At 28.1% G+C, this 14,625-nt stretch overlaps 1 protein-coding gene across 1 annotated transcript in view; it reads right to left on the reverse strand.

Moving 5' to 3' along the window:
- Positions 1–14,625, reverse strand: part of mybbp1a (MYB binding protein (P160) 1a) — a 45,290-nt gene that overhangs the window by 1,879 nt on the left and 28,786 nt on the right. The window contains exons 16-24 of the mRNA XM_056457335.1: positions 14,180–14,329; positions 13,974–14,096; positions 13,581–13,754; positions 10,588–10,745; positions 8,314–8,448; positions 4,561–4,612; positions 4,347–4,478; positions 2,274–2,342; positions 2,058–2,171 (exon numbers count right to left, since the gene is read on the reverse strand). Coding sequence (XP_056313310.1) covers positions 2,058–2,171; positions 2,274–2,342; positions 4,347–4,478; positions 4,561–4,612; positions 8,314–8,448; positions 10,588–10,745; positions 13,581–13,754; positions 13,974–14,096; positions 14,180–14,329 — 1,107 coding nt within the window. The remainder of the gene's footprint in view (positions 1–2,057; positions 2,172–2,273; positions 2,343–4,346; positions 4,479–4,560; positions 4,613–8,313; positions 8,449–10,587; positions 10,746–13,580; positions 13,755–13,973; positions 14,097–14,179; positions 14,330–14,625) is intronic.

The raw sequence follows: 14,625 nt of genomic DNA on the forward strand, positions 1-14,625 counted from the left end.
ACGAAAAAGGCCAAGTAAACACAACATAGCTGCCGTTTAGGCTGAAGCGGCACCCTTTTTATTATCTTGTTCCTGTATCTGTAAAAGCTAAAATGTCTTACTTTTACTTTATTTTACTTTCTGTATTTACTTTCTGAAGGCTTTTTTATTGCGGGAAACACGTATATTTCTCATGTGAAATGCCAACTGTGCAGATGAATATCAAATGTCGCAAATTAGAAAAGGTTGGTCAGTTAAATTATGCAACTGTAAGTAATGTTTATTCAGCAATAATTCTCCAGTACAGACAGCAGAACCGTTAATTGATACCGTATATTGATAATTGATACTTCTGACTTTTATAATGTAGCACAGTAAAGTACAGAGTTTCTGTACACATCCCTAGTTGTAATGCGTATAAACATGTCCACAGAACAAGATTAGCAAAGCAACTGGAATTAAAAAGATCTGTTCCAACTCTCTGTGATCAGCTGCATCTCAAGAATGACTTTTACAAGTTTATAATGTTTTTAAAACAGAGCATGTTTGTATTGCCATGTAATTCATATCTGGGGAAACTATACACAGTACAACTATAAACGAGGTTGCATTAATCCCATTTCGTGGACATTAAATCAGGTTTATTTTGTCCACTACTTGACAAAAGTCTTGTCGCCTATCCAAGTTTTAGGAATGACAAATAATAACTTGACTTCTAGTTGATCATTTAGTATCAGAAATGGCTTATATAAAAGGTAAAGGCCTCTAGATTACGCTTATTTGACCAAAATAAAATATGATCATGCCTTGATTTTTAATGATTTAATTTGGACAGTAAGGTCTGACTTTACTTAGACAAAAGTCTTGTCACTTAACAGAAATAATGTCCAGTATAGAATATAAAGTCATGCTGCAGTGGAAACAGAATGAATATTGTGTATGACTCCCATGAGTTTGGAGGACTGCATCCATACATCTCTGCACTGACTAAAATCACTTATTAATAAAGTCATCTGGAATGGCAAAGAAAGCGTTCTTGCATGATTTTTAGAGATCAAGATTCTTTGAATTCATCTTCAATGCCTTTTCCATCTTACTCTAGACATGCTCAATAATGTTCATTTCTGGTGACTGGGTTGGCCAATCCTGAAGCACTTTGACCTTCTTTGCTTTCAGGAACTTTGATGTGGAGGCTGAAGTATGAGAAGGAGCGCTATCCTGCTGAAGAATTCGCCCTCTCCTGTGGTTTGTAATGTAATGGGCAGCACAATGTCTTGATCTTTTGCACACCCATACTGAACGTAACAAACCATGATTTTTCCTTCACAAAACTTGACTGATTTCTGTGAGAATCTTGGGTCCATGCGGGTTCCAATAGGTCTTCTGCAGTATTTGTGATGATTGGGATGCACTTCAACAGATGAGTCATCGGAAACATTTATCAACTAATGATCAACTAGAAGTCAAGTTATTATTTGTTGCTCTTACAACTGGGATCGACGACAAGACTTTTGTCAGGTGGTGTACAGTAGCATAATGGATATCCATCCAGCAGTGTATATTAACTTGTATTCTGTCACACATGCTGCAAGTAGATATGCAAAAACTGATTTTTAACGTGTGTGTGTGTGTGTGTGTGTGTGTGTGTGTGTGCTCGTGTGTGTGTGTGCACAACGAACATTTTAACGTCATTTGTGTGACTCATCATTGCAGAAAGGCTTGATTAAACTTCACAACAAATACTTCAAATAACTTTACATGATATTTTGAGTCTGAATTGGATTTCTGCTACATTAGCATCTGTCTCTGTCACTGACGGCTGTTTATCTAACATATAGGAATGGTGGGTGGGGAGAACCAACTCATTTGCATTTAAAGGCATAGGCAACAAAATCAGCTACAATGATTGCACTTCATAATATTAGTTTTACTGATAATTAATTAAATAAATGCATCCAGCGATTAAAAAAATCCTCAACTTTAAAATGAATTTACAGGAACTGAAGACGTTATGTATTTGGTGCCATGACATACACTTACAACTCATAAGCATTTATAAAGAGCTTAGTGGAGTCTACCTTAGTGAGCTGATCCACAACCTTCTGATGAAGCTCAGTAGTCTGTTCATCAGTCATCAGGCTCTTCACATGTTTACACTGCAAAGCTTTGAGCACCATGAAACATGCCTGACCCTGAAACAGCCACACAAAACGCATTAAACATGCAAGACAGTGAAACCACAATTCAATTAACTGAATCCACATGTCAATAATGTTAAGGAGACCTTTATGTACCTGCTGATGTTCCCTCAGTCCAGCTGTAATGTTCTCCACTGCCGTGTCCATCAGATTCACACACAACACCTGCAAACACAACACGAATCCAGAGACTATGTTTGTAAAAATAAATAAATAAATAAATAATAATAAAAATACAAGAATACAAATAATAATACATATTAAATATTTTTGTAACAAAATGTTTAATATACTCATCTTGTTGATACTATATTGGTTTAAAAACGGCAAAAGAAACAATAATATTACAGTTTATTTGCATTAAAAGAGCTAAAAATATATGTTTGTAATAATACATATTAAATATTTTGTTACAACTGTACAACAGGGTATATGCATAGCTAGTGTTTCTTCCCGTACTGATAAACTTTCGGTGAACGGTTTAAGTGACTTGTTCAATTTTATATGGTTCCTTTTACAGCATCGATGTTGTAATGTAATTAAAATATAATCAGTTAGATAGACTTTGGCATTCATTTAGTTGCTCAAGCGTATAACGAGATGAAAAGCCGCTCGTACAATCTGAGACCCACTTTTTATCAGTTATCACTTAGTCAGTGGAGATCGCTGATTTTTAAAGAAAACAGACCTTAAATGTGCCAATTTTGTAATGGCAAACAGTTCAACGGAAGCGCTTGACCCAGGTTACTGACAAATTAAAAGTCCTTCTGCAAACTTCCGCTACATACCCTATTATGTTAACAATTGTCCTAGTGTAATATTTGATAACATTATTGACAATATTATATTAGTATCTTTGTTATTAATAAAATTGTTTTTTATTGTGGTTATTTTATTTTGATAATTATATATATATTTTTTTTTTCGTCAAGCACAGCAAAATCAGAGCTCTTTAAATGCATTTACAGAATTAAAAAAAGAGCTTGATAGTGTGTTTGCACTAAAAATGCAGAAAGTGGAAACAAAAGATCCATTATTTTATTTATCAATCTTGTTGAGGTTATATTGGTTTAAAAAAAGGTTAACTAAATAAAAATATTACAATTTATTTGCGTTAAGAGCTAATATATATAATTTTTTTTTTTTTGTAATAATAATAATGCACATTAAATATGTTGTTACAACTGTACAGTTATGGTAGGCCACTTCATGTGGTAAAGTGAAAAGATAACATTATTATTACTACTACTACTACTATTATTATTATTTTCATTATTATTATACAGCAAAATGCATTACAAAAGTATTATTTCTTAATTGATTTAGTTTATAAAATACTCATAAGGAACAACAAAGGGTACAAATGAAAATGATAGATTTTTGCAACAAAAAATGATTAAATAATAATAATAATAATAATGATGATGATGACTATGATGATGATGATGATAATAATAATAATAATGATGATAATAATAATAATTATAATAAGCACGGCTAACCTGAAGCTCCGTAAAAAGAATGGGAAAATATATTTTTTAACAAAGAGAAAATAGAAACTATAGATTAAAATAATAATAATAATAATAATAATAAATAATAATAATAATAATAATAATAATAACAATAATACTATTAATAATAAGCACATCTATCTTTGGAGCTTTTTACAGCAGAATGGGAAAATAACTTAACAGAGTGAAAATAGAAATTATAGATTAAAATAAATAAATCAATATTATTATTATTATTATTATTATTATTAACACTATTAATAATAAGCACAACTAACTTGGAGCTCTTTAAAGCAGAACGGGAAAATATTTTTTTAACAGAGTAAAAATAAAAATGATAGATTTAATAAATAAACAACAATGATAATAATAATAATAATAATAATAATAATAATTATTATTATTATTATTATATTAATAATAATAATAATAATAATACTATTAATAAGCACAACTTACTTTGAGCTCTTTAAAGCAGAATGAGAATATAGAATTAGAAATAATAGAATATTAGAAAGATTAATAATCAATTAATAATAATAATACTAATAATAATAATAATCACAACTAACTTGGAGCTCTTTAAAGGAGAATTTTTTTTAACCCCAAAAACTAGGATAAAAATTATTTCACTAGAGAAGTGGTTTATACTCACGGGGAACCTGCTGAAGAGGTCGATGAACATGGCTCCGGTCAGAGGACTTTTTCTCTTTGTCATAAAAGACGTCAAAGCATTCTTAAAGCATGTCGTTGCCCTCTCAACCTCCACTTTACCCATGGTCCTTAACTGCATTTGATACAATAAAAAGATTTCATCAGCCTCAGTGCTAGCAGATTAATAACATTCTCAATATGAGATTGTATTTTACCTCCTGATCGACCACAGCCCCTCTTAACACCTTCAGCACATAGAGAGCAGCACTGCAAAACCAGAACACAAACACACTCGTTTAGTCATTTAGAAGATGCTTTTAGACATTTACAATAGACAAATTAAGAGTTTGCACAATACAACATTAAATACAGTTAAATAATAAATCAATATTAATATTAATCAATAATACAGTTTAAAAATAAATCAATATCAATATTAATCAATATTAAATACAGTTAAATAATAAATAAAAATCAATATTAATCAATATTAATCAATAATACAGTTAAATAATAAATCAATATTAATATTAATCAATATTAAATACAGTTAGATAATAAATCAAAATCAATATTAATATTAATCAATATTAAATACAGTTAAATAATAAATCAATATTAATATTAATCAATATTAAATACAGTAAGATAATAAATCAATATTAATATTAATCAATATTAAATACAGTTAAATAATAAAAACAATATTAATAATCAATATTAAATACAGTTAAATAATAAATAAAAACCAATATTAATATTAATCAATATTAAATACAGTTAAAAAATAAATCTAAATCAAAATTAATAATTAATATTAAATACAGTTAAATAATAAATCAATATTAATATTAATCAATATTAAATACAGTTAAATAATAAATAAAAATCACTATTAATCAATATTAAATACAGTTAAATAATAAATCTAAATCAATATTAATAATCAATATTAAATACAGTAAAAAAATAAATCAATATCAATATTAATCAATATTAAATACAGTAAAAAAATAAATCAATATCAATATTAATCAATATTAAAGACAGTTAAAAAATAAATCAATATCAATATTAATCAATATTAAAGACAGTTAAAAAATAAATCAATATCAATATTAATCAATATTAAAGACAGTTAAAAAATAAATCAATATCAATATTAATCAATATTAAAGACAGTTAAAAAATAAATCAATCAATATTAATCAATATTAAATACAGTTAAAAAATAAATCAATATTAATATTAATCAATATTAAATACAGTTAAATAATAAATCTAAATCAATATTAATAATCAATATTAAATACAGTAAAAAAATAAATCAATATCAATATTAATCAATATTAAATACAGTAAAAAAATAAATCAATATCAATATTAATCAATATTAAAGACAGTTAAAAAATAAATCAATATCAATATTAATCAATATTAAAGACAGTTAAAAAATAAATCAATATCAATATTAATCAATATTAAATACAGTTAAATAATAAATCTAAATCAATATTAATAATCAATATTAAATACAGTAAAAAAATAAATCAATATCAATATTAATCAATATTAAATACAGTAAAAAAATAAATCAATATCAATATTAATCAATATTAAAGACAGTTAAAAAATAAATCAATATCAATATTAATCAATATTAAAGACAGTTAAAAAATAAATCAATATCAATATTAATCAATATTAAAGACAGTTAAAAAATAAATCAATATCAATATTAATCAATATTAAAGACAGTTAAAAAATAAATCAATCAATATTAATCAATATTAAATACAGTTAAAAAATAAATCAATATTAATATTAATCAATATTAAATACAGTTAAATAATAAATCAATATTAAGATTAATCAATATTAAATACAGTTAAATAATAAATCAATATTAAGATTAATCAATATTAAATACAGTTAAAAAATAAATCAATATTAAGATTAATCAATATTAAATACAGTTAAATAATAAATCAATATCAATATTAATCAATATTAAATACAGTTAAATAATAAATCAATATCAATATTATTCAATATTAAATACAGTTAAAAATACATCAATATCAATATTAATCAATATTAAATACAGTTAAATAATAAATCAATATTAAGATTAATCAATATTAAATACAGTTAAATAATAAATCAATATTAAGATTAATCAATATTAAATACAGTTAAATAATAAATCAATATTAAGATTTATCAATATTAAATACAGTTAAAAAATAAATCAATATCAATATTATTCAATATTAAATACAGTTAAAAATAAATCAATATCAATATTAATCAATATTAAATTCAGTTAAATAATAAATCAATATCAAGATTAATCAATATTAAATACAGTTAAATAATAAATCAATATTAAGATTAATCAATATTAAATACAGTTAAATAATAAATCAATATTAAGATTAATCAATATTAAATACAGTTAAATAATAAATCAATATTAAGATTAATCAATATTAAATACAGTTAAATAATAAATCAATATTAAGATTAATCAATATTAAATACAGTTAAATAATAAATCAATATTAAGATTAATCAATATTAAATACAGTTAAATAATAAATCAATATTAATATTAATCAATATAAAATACAGTTAAATAATAAATCAATATTAAAATTAATCAATATTAAATACAGTTAAATAATAAATCAATATTAAGATTAATCAATATTAAATACAGTTAAATAATAAATCAATATTAAGATTAATCAATATTAAATACAGTTAAATAATAAATCAATATTAAGATTAATCAATATTAAATACAGTTAAATAATAAATCAATATTAAGATTAATCAATATTAAATACAGTTAAATAATAAATCAATATTAAGATTAATCAATATTAAATACAGTTAAATAATAAATCAATATTAAGATTAATCAATATTAAATACAGTTAAATAATAAATCAATATTAATATTAATCAATATTAAATACAGTTAAATAATAAATCAATATTAATATTAATCAATATAAAATACAGTTAAATAATAAATCAATATCAAGATTAATCAATATTAAATACAGTTAAATAATAAATCAATATCAATATTAATCAATATAAAATACAGTTAAATAATAAATCAATATTAATATTAATCAATATAAAATACAGTTAAATAATAAATCAATATTAATATTAATCAATATAAAATACAGTTAAATAATAAATCAATATTAATATTAATCAATATTAAATACAGTTAAAAAATAAATCAATATCAATATTATTCAATATTAAATACAGTTAAAAATAAATCAATATCAATATTAATCAATATTAAATTCAGTTAAATAATAAATCAATATTAAGATTAATCAATATAAAATACAGTTAAATAATAAATCAATATTAAGATTAATCAATATTAAATACAGTTAAAAAATAAATCAATATCAATATTATTCAATATTAAATACAGTTAAATAATAAATCAATATTAATATTAATCAATATAAAATACAGTTAAATAATAAATCAATATTAATATTAATCAATATTAAATACAGTTAAATAATAAATCAATATTAATATTAATCAATATTAAATACAGTTAAATAATAAATCAATATCAATATTATTCAATATTAAATAGAGTTAAAAATAAATCAATATCAATATTAATCAATATTAAATTCAGTTAAATAATAAATTAATATTAAGATTAATCAATATTAAATACAGTTAAATAATAAATCAATATCAATATTATTCAATATTAAATAGAGTTAAAAATAAATCAATATCAATATTAATCAATATTAAATTCAGTTAAATAATAAATCAATATCAATATTAATCAATATTAAATTCAGTTAAATAATAAATCAATATTAAGATTAATCAATATTAAATACAGTTAAATAATAAATCAATATTAAGATTAATCAATATTAAATACAGTATCCTCGGGTTCTCACCTGAAGTAGTACAAAGCCACAGATGAGTCTGTCAGTTTCTGGGCTCGGCCAATCAGACGCTCCAACATTTCATGAAGCTCCGCCTCTCGGCCGTCAATTTCCTTGCAGTAAAACTTTCCACGACAGAGCCGATTCCTGCCAATCAGAGACAGAGGTACATGTTTAATTAAATACACAGAAATATCGGGGAAAATAAAGAGCACGTTTCTTCTGATATTTTGTTATTAGTGACTGAAGAAAGCAAATCTTGCTTGCAGGGTTATTACTGGTACCTGAAAGTATTAACAAACATGAAGTATAAATATATTAGATATTATTATAACTTTAAACATGAAATAAAATGGAAGAAAAAAATAAAATGATGAAAAACAAGCGTTCGCTAAAGGAATTCAATCTTACTTTCTAAACTTATTAAAAACTGCTTAAATAACTGTAATAAAATAAATGGAAAATAACTGAAAATAAATATTTTATATATATATATATATATATATATATATATATATATATATATATATATATATATATATATATATATATATATAGACACACACACACACACACACACACACACACACACACACACACATTTATATTATATATATATACACACAAGCTATAATTTGAACTACTTTAATCACTGAATTAAAAATAGAAATATCAGGTAGAAAAAACAGAAACAAACAAATAAACATATAAAAAAAACTAAACTAAAAAAGCCCATAAATATATGCTAAATGTGAAAATACAAGAAAAACGAAAAATATTAGGCTCAAACAGTATAACAGGAGGTTAATGCTAGTAGTATAGCTAGTAGCTATAATAGTATATCTCTGTCCATACAGACGAATTACCGGTTTGTAAACATTCAGGATGCGTGTGCAGCAAGGTTGCAGAAAACACCTGGGAGCGCTAGCATTTACAGCGAGGGAATGACATCCGATGCGGTACAGAGTTTGTTGTTGTATTAGAGATAAGTTATATTGATTACATATTATATAAATTATTTACATAATGTTTTCAGTGTATTATTACAGCTTGTCACCCAGTGATAAGCACAGGTATTTGGCAAAATTAACATTAAAGTAAGCGGCGTTCGTCTGACAGGTCCATTTGCGATAGCACCCTCCCAATGGATATTGGAGAAGACGAAATGGCCAAGCATCCAGCCCGAAATATAAAACTCTCATGAAAACAAGTGTTTTTACAAGAGAGAAGTTAAAGGCCTACAAGTCTTTGGATGCCTACAATCGTGTTCTGTGTGGTCATGTGCAGGAAATAATGCTCCATGATTACCAGATTTAAAACTCTGTAGTGCTAAAAACAGAGGTTCTGCCTAGCCAAAGACAAGGAAAGAAGACGGAGCTATACAAGGCCTGGGTAATCATCAACTAGCAAAACAACTGCATTCTGACAGGGAACTGCACTTGTATGGCAGGGTATGTGAACGTACATGTTTACATTTCACTCTTAGCATTCAGTGTTCGCAGTTTAATTCACCATATATAATTGTTTTTGCTGAAATCATTGCTGCAATCAAAATCGCGTAATGTGTATGATTCAGCATAGCGGGAACTTACCTGATGTAAACTGAGAACTTCAGAGTAGAGCATTTTTAATTAGGTCCTCACTCCATTCAGCTCATATGATGGCTGTCAGCCAAAGACGTCTGCGGTTTGCATTAAAAGCAGTGTGGTGTACAGTACAATTTAAGTTTCTATTTTAGGAGTTTGGATTTTGGCTTACTATCGCATAACACGACATGTTTACTATTGCAATCATGTTTACTATTTTCTATTTTTGCAACTGGTAAGCATGGTTAAACCCGTGTGACATCATGTGTGATGTAGTTTGGTAAATCCCCTACAGATATATTTTGTTTACTTATTATTATTTTGTATTTATTTATTTTATTGATTGCAGTATAAACATGATAAGAAAAGAAAATGTACAAGAAAATGATAAAAATATATACGAGTTATAATTTAAAACAATATAACACTGAAGTAAAAACTGAAATATTAGGTGGAAAAATTAAATTAAATAAATTAAAAAAAGATAAATAAATTTACATAACAAAAATTGCCCATAAACAAATGCTAAATGAAGAAAAACTAAATATATGAAGTGAAAGCTTAAAAGCTTAATAGTAAGTAAATGCTAGTAGCAAATGCTATAATAGCATATCTATATCCATATATTCATGCTTTATATCAGTGAGATGTATATCAATATTTATATGCTTTTATGCACGCATGAAAATAACTCTCTCACCTGAAGATGTCTGCTACCCTGCGCAGGTAGTCTTGCTCCTGCTGACTGCTTTCAGAGCTCATCCCATTCTCAATCACGTTCAGCAGCGGCTCCACCATGCCAAGAACCAGAGTACTGAAGCCCTGTTTGCTCAGGAACACCTCCACCATATCCAGAACCTGAAATCAACATTTATATTACAAATGATTTATAAATAGCATTTTATAGTGACACGGTGGCGCAGTGGGTAGCATGATCACAGCAAGAAGGTCGCTGGTTTAAACCCCGGCTGGGTCCGTTGGCATTTTTGTGTGGAGTTTGCATGTTCTTCCCATCATTATTTTAAAGACTTTGTCTTGAGCATCTGATTTCTCCTCTGTGATTATGTCCTTTAAATATTTAAAGGCTGGTTGTTTGACCGTCGATGAGGGACAATAGTGGTATTACAGATTTCAGAACAAATATCTTAATATTAAAAAGGAAACATAAGCTTGACAACAAAGGATCTCATCAATGTCTTGACAAACGCACTTAAATAACGCAGCCTGTAGTTTACAGCAAGCATCAAGTGTTCATTGAGATTGTGTTGTCTGTCATATCTTTCGTCTGTCTTTTCGGGGTTTTTTTTTTTTGGAAATGTATGACATGAAACTCTGCTGGGTAGTTGCGCTGGTTTACCAACACTTGTTTGGGTCTGTACCTTCATAACGGTGGCGGTGTTTTAAATGATGAAGGTTTGTGGTGTTGCCTGGTTTTGATGGCACGAGTCGCCTGCGCAGTTTGCAGTGCACGTTACAGCTAAGATATTTGCGGGTCCCGTAGAGTTCGGGCTTAATTTCTAGCATTTTAGACGGGGTCGGGCCGGGCTTGGGCAGTAAATGAACAGTCGTGATGCATTTGGTTTAGCATGACAAAGTAATCTATTCGTTTGTTACAGCATTAAAATCCATCCCGGCAAAGGTGAAACAAATGATGACGGAGAAGTCAAAAAGAGCAAATTGACTGCGGTGAGGCCAGCTGCCAGTACAGTAAGAACGGTCATTCTAGCCGCCAAGGTATTTCGGCGGTCGCTCATACACTGCGTATTACAGCAGAGCGCTAAACATTGTACAGCAAGCTGACAGGGAAGATAACGAGGTCACTCGCTACATTGAAACCGCTGTCATGGAAAATGATAAGGATGTTCTTGACTGGTGGAAGAAAAACAAACAATCCTGGCCAAAACTTGTAAAATTAGCAAGAACAGTATACATCCTGGCCTGTAGCATTAGCAGTGAAAGGGTGTTCAGTGCTACTCAGTTAGCACAGGACACAGTGGATTCAATAATGTTCCTCTACAAAAACACGTAGACTAATCTTGATGAGTAAAAGATTTTCAAATTATAGCTAAATATTAATTAAACCATAAAATCATTATGTAGACCGGGTATATTGGCTAATGTTGGCATTAATCTTTTATTATTCAGCTTCATCGTCGCCTTAATGCACAATATGAAGTGAAGTGGCAAAACAAATCTCAGAGCCTTTATCTTAATTTCACCTGTCATAATTTAGAATTTATTTTAATTTAATTTGTTAAGAAAGACTTCTTTTTATTGATGTGTTGGCCAATTTAAAGTCTAAGTGTATGTACCTAGGCCTATTCAGAGTGCTGAGACGTTACGATGTTACAGAAGACTTATTTTATTTCTTTGTTCCAACTTCCAAGTGGCCTATAGCCTACGTTTGTTATGAATAAGTAATGTTAAAATGCATATAAATCACTCATTCATGAAAAAAAGCTGTGTGCAGGTGCACATTTGAATAATGTCGGGCTGTAAACTGGTTGAGACTTTTTTGAGAGAGAGAGAGAGAGAGAGAGAGAGAGAAATAGAGAGAGATGGAATTTTACAGCATTTCTCTGTAGTAGTGAAATAGCGGCTCATGTGTTGTGCCTTCTTCAGCATCAGTGAAATACTTTCCAGCAAACTCACCAGCAGTTGAATTGTGCATAATTATCTACCGTTTTACTTACTCGCCGTCACCTCCTTCGCCATAGTATTCTACCGCGACATCGCGCATAGGAGATGAACGAAGTCAGTACGTAATAACCGGTTATGATCTATTACTGAACTGATATCGAATTGCTTCGCGGTGATATCGAATTACCCCATCTGCTTCGCGGTGCACAGAAGAAACAATTAATTTTGACACCCCTATCGAACTGTCATTATCGTTTTCTCGAAAATATATATAATCATGATAATTATCGATATTGAATTATCACCCAGCCCTATTTGAAGTACTATTCTGTGATAGTTCACCCTAAAATTTTAAATTGCTCACTTTTTACTCTTCTTCAAATGGTTACAAACCTGAATGAGTGTCTTTATTTAGTTGAACACAAAAGAAGAGATTTTAAAGGAAGTTATAAACTTATAACTAGGCCCACCCGGAATCTGCACGCGCAGAATTCTGCAGATTTCTGCAGATTTTTAGCCCATCACTGACTCTGTTTATTTACTTGTGTAAATGTGCGTAAACTTATATTTACTCAGTTCTTAATTACAGTAATATTATTGACTAATGTGAAAATATTCATATGATTTATTTACAATACAATTTGTAAAGTAACATTTTCTGTCTTTTAGTAGAGATGTTATATGAGAGACTTGCTTTGTTTACCAAATAAAGTGGATCTAATTTGATTTGCATTGTAAAAATTTAAGTTAAAAAGGTATTACTTTTTATTTCATATATTAAGGTTTTAGTAACAAAAAGTCAGCAAAAAATGTCAGCAAATTCCGTCTGGTCCTACTTATAACCATTGACTTCCATGGTATATGCTTTTCCTTCTATGGAAGTCAATGGTTATAAGTTTTCAGCTTTCTTCAAAATATCTTCTTTTGTGTTCAACAGGAGAAAGAAACTCAAACAGCTTTGAAACAAGTGAGTAAATGATGAAAGAATTGTAATTCTTGGGTGAACTATCCCCTATATCAGTAACAAAATGACTAATAATCAACAGTCCTTACTTTAATCTTGAAGTCCCGGACGAGAGCCTTTTCCTTATTAAGTCTGTCCTTCTCATCTTTTTTGGCCTGGATCTTTTTCCTCTGCTCCAGGAAGAGAGAAGCCAAGCTCCCATCCAGCTTCATCATGGCTGCGTCGTCCAGCTCCTCATCATCGCTGCCGTCCTCTTCAGTGGCCTAAAGAAAACAAATAAATCTTTCTCAAGAATAAAAATTTTATAGGAAATACTGCGAAAATATCCTTGCTCAGTTGGGAAATATTTGAAGAAAGAAAGAAAAAAAACCCAAGAGGGCTAATAATATTGACTGTATGTGATGATGTTGAATGTAATTATGTGAAGCCACAGAGTAATTTCCACTTGTGGATAATAAAGAAAGTCTAATAAAACATCATACCATAGCATTCTGGCCCTGCAGAACCTTCATCAACTCCAACCGGAAGTTCTGATCCACTTCTTGTCCTTCCTCCATGGCTTCATCTTCCTCTTCATCATCTGAAGAATCAGAGCTTTCTTCATCCTGACATAAATAAAGAGAGATTTGAGATTTTGCACATTTGTTGATACATTTTCTTTTCATGGCATTACATTTCGTGGTCTCACCTCCTCGCCCTCCTCTTCTTCGTCATCATCGTCATCATCATCATCATCTTCTTCATCATCATCATCATCATCATCCTCTTTTAGCTTTCTCTTTTTGTCATCAGTCACCACAACACTACTTTCATCCTCGTCCTTGTTCGGGTCCAAAACCTAAAATTAAAAAGTTTGAAAAATCAACAAGAAATAATACAGGCTTTCTTATTTTTATATTTCTTACTTTATTTATATCAATATTATAGTCATTCAATGATCAGTGCAAAAATGAACAGATGAATGAATGAATGAAAATTATAGACTAAATATTAAAGACAAAAAACATTAAGTTACTAAAATATAATTGAAATATGAATTAATGCTAAATAAATATTATATTGAACTACTAAAGAAAAGGAGAAACTGAACTTACAAAACGATTCAATTAAATTACTTTATTAAATGTTACTGAA

Source organism: Danio aesculapii, chromosome 5 (assembly GCF_903798145.1).
Source record: "Danio aesculapii chromosome 5, fDanAes4.1, whole genome shotgun sequence".
Lineage (NCBI taxonomy): Eukaryota > Metazoa > Chordata > Actinopteri > Cypriniformes > Danionidae > Danio > Danio aesculapii.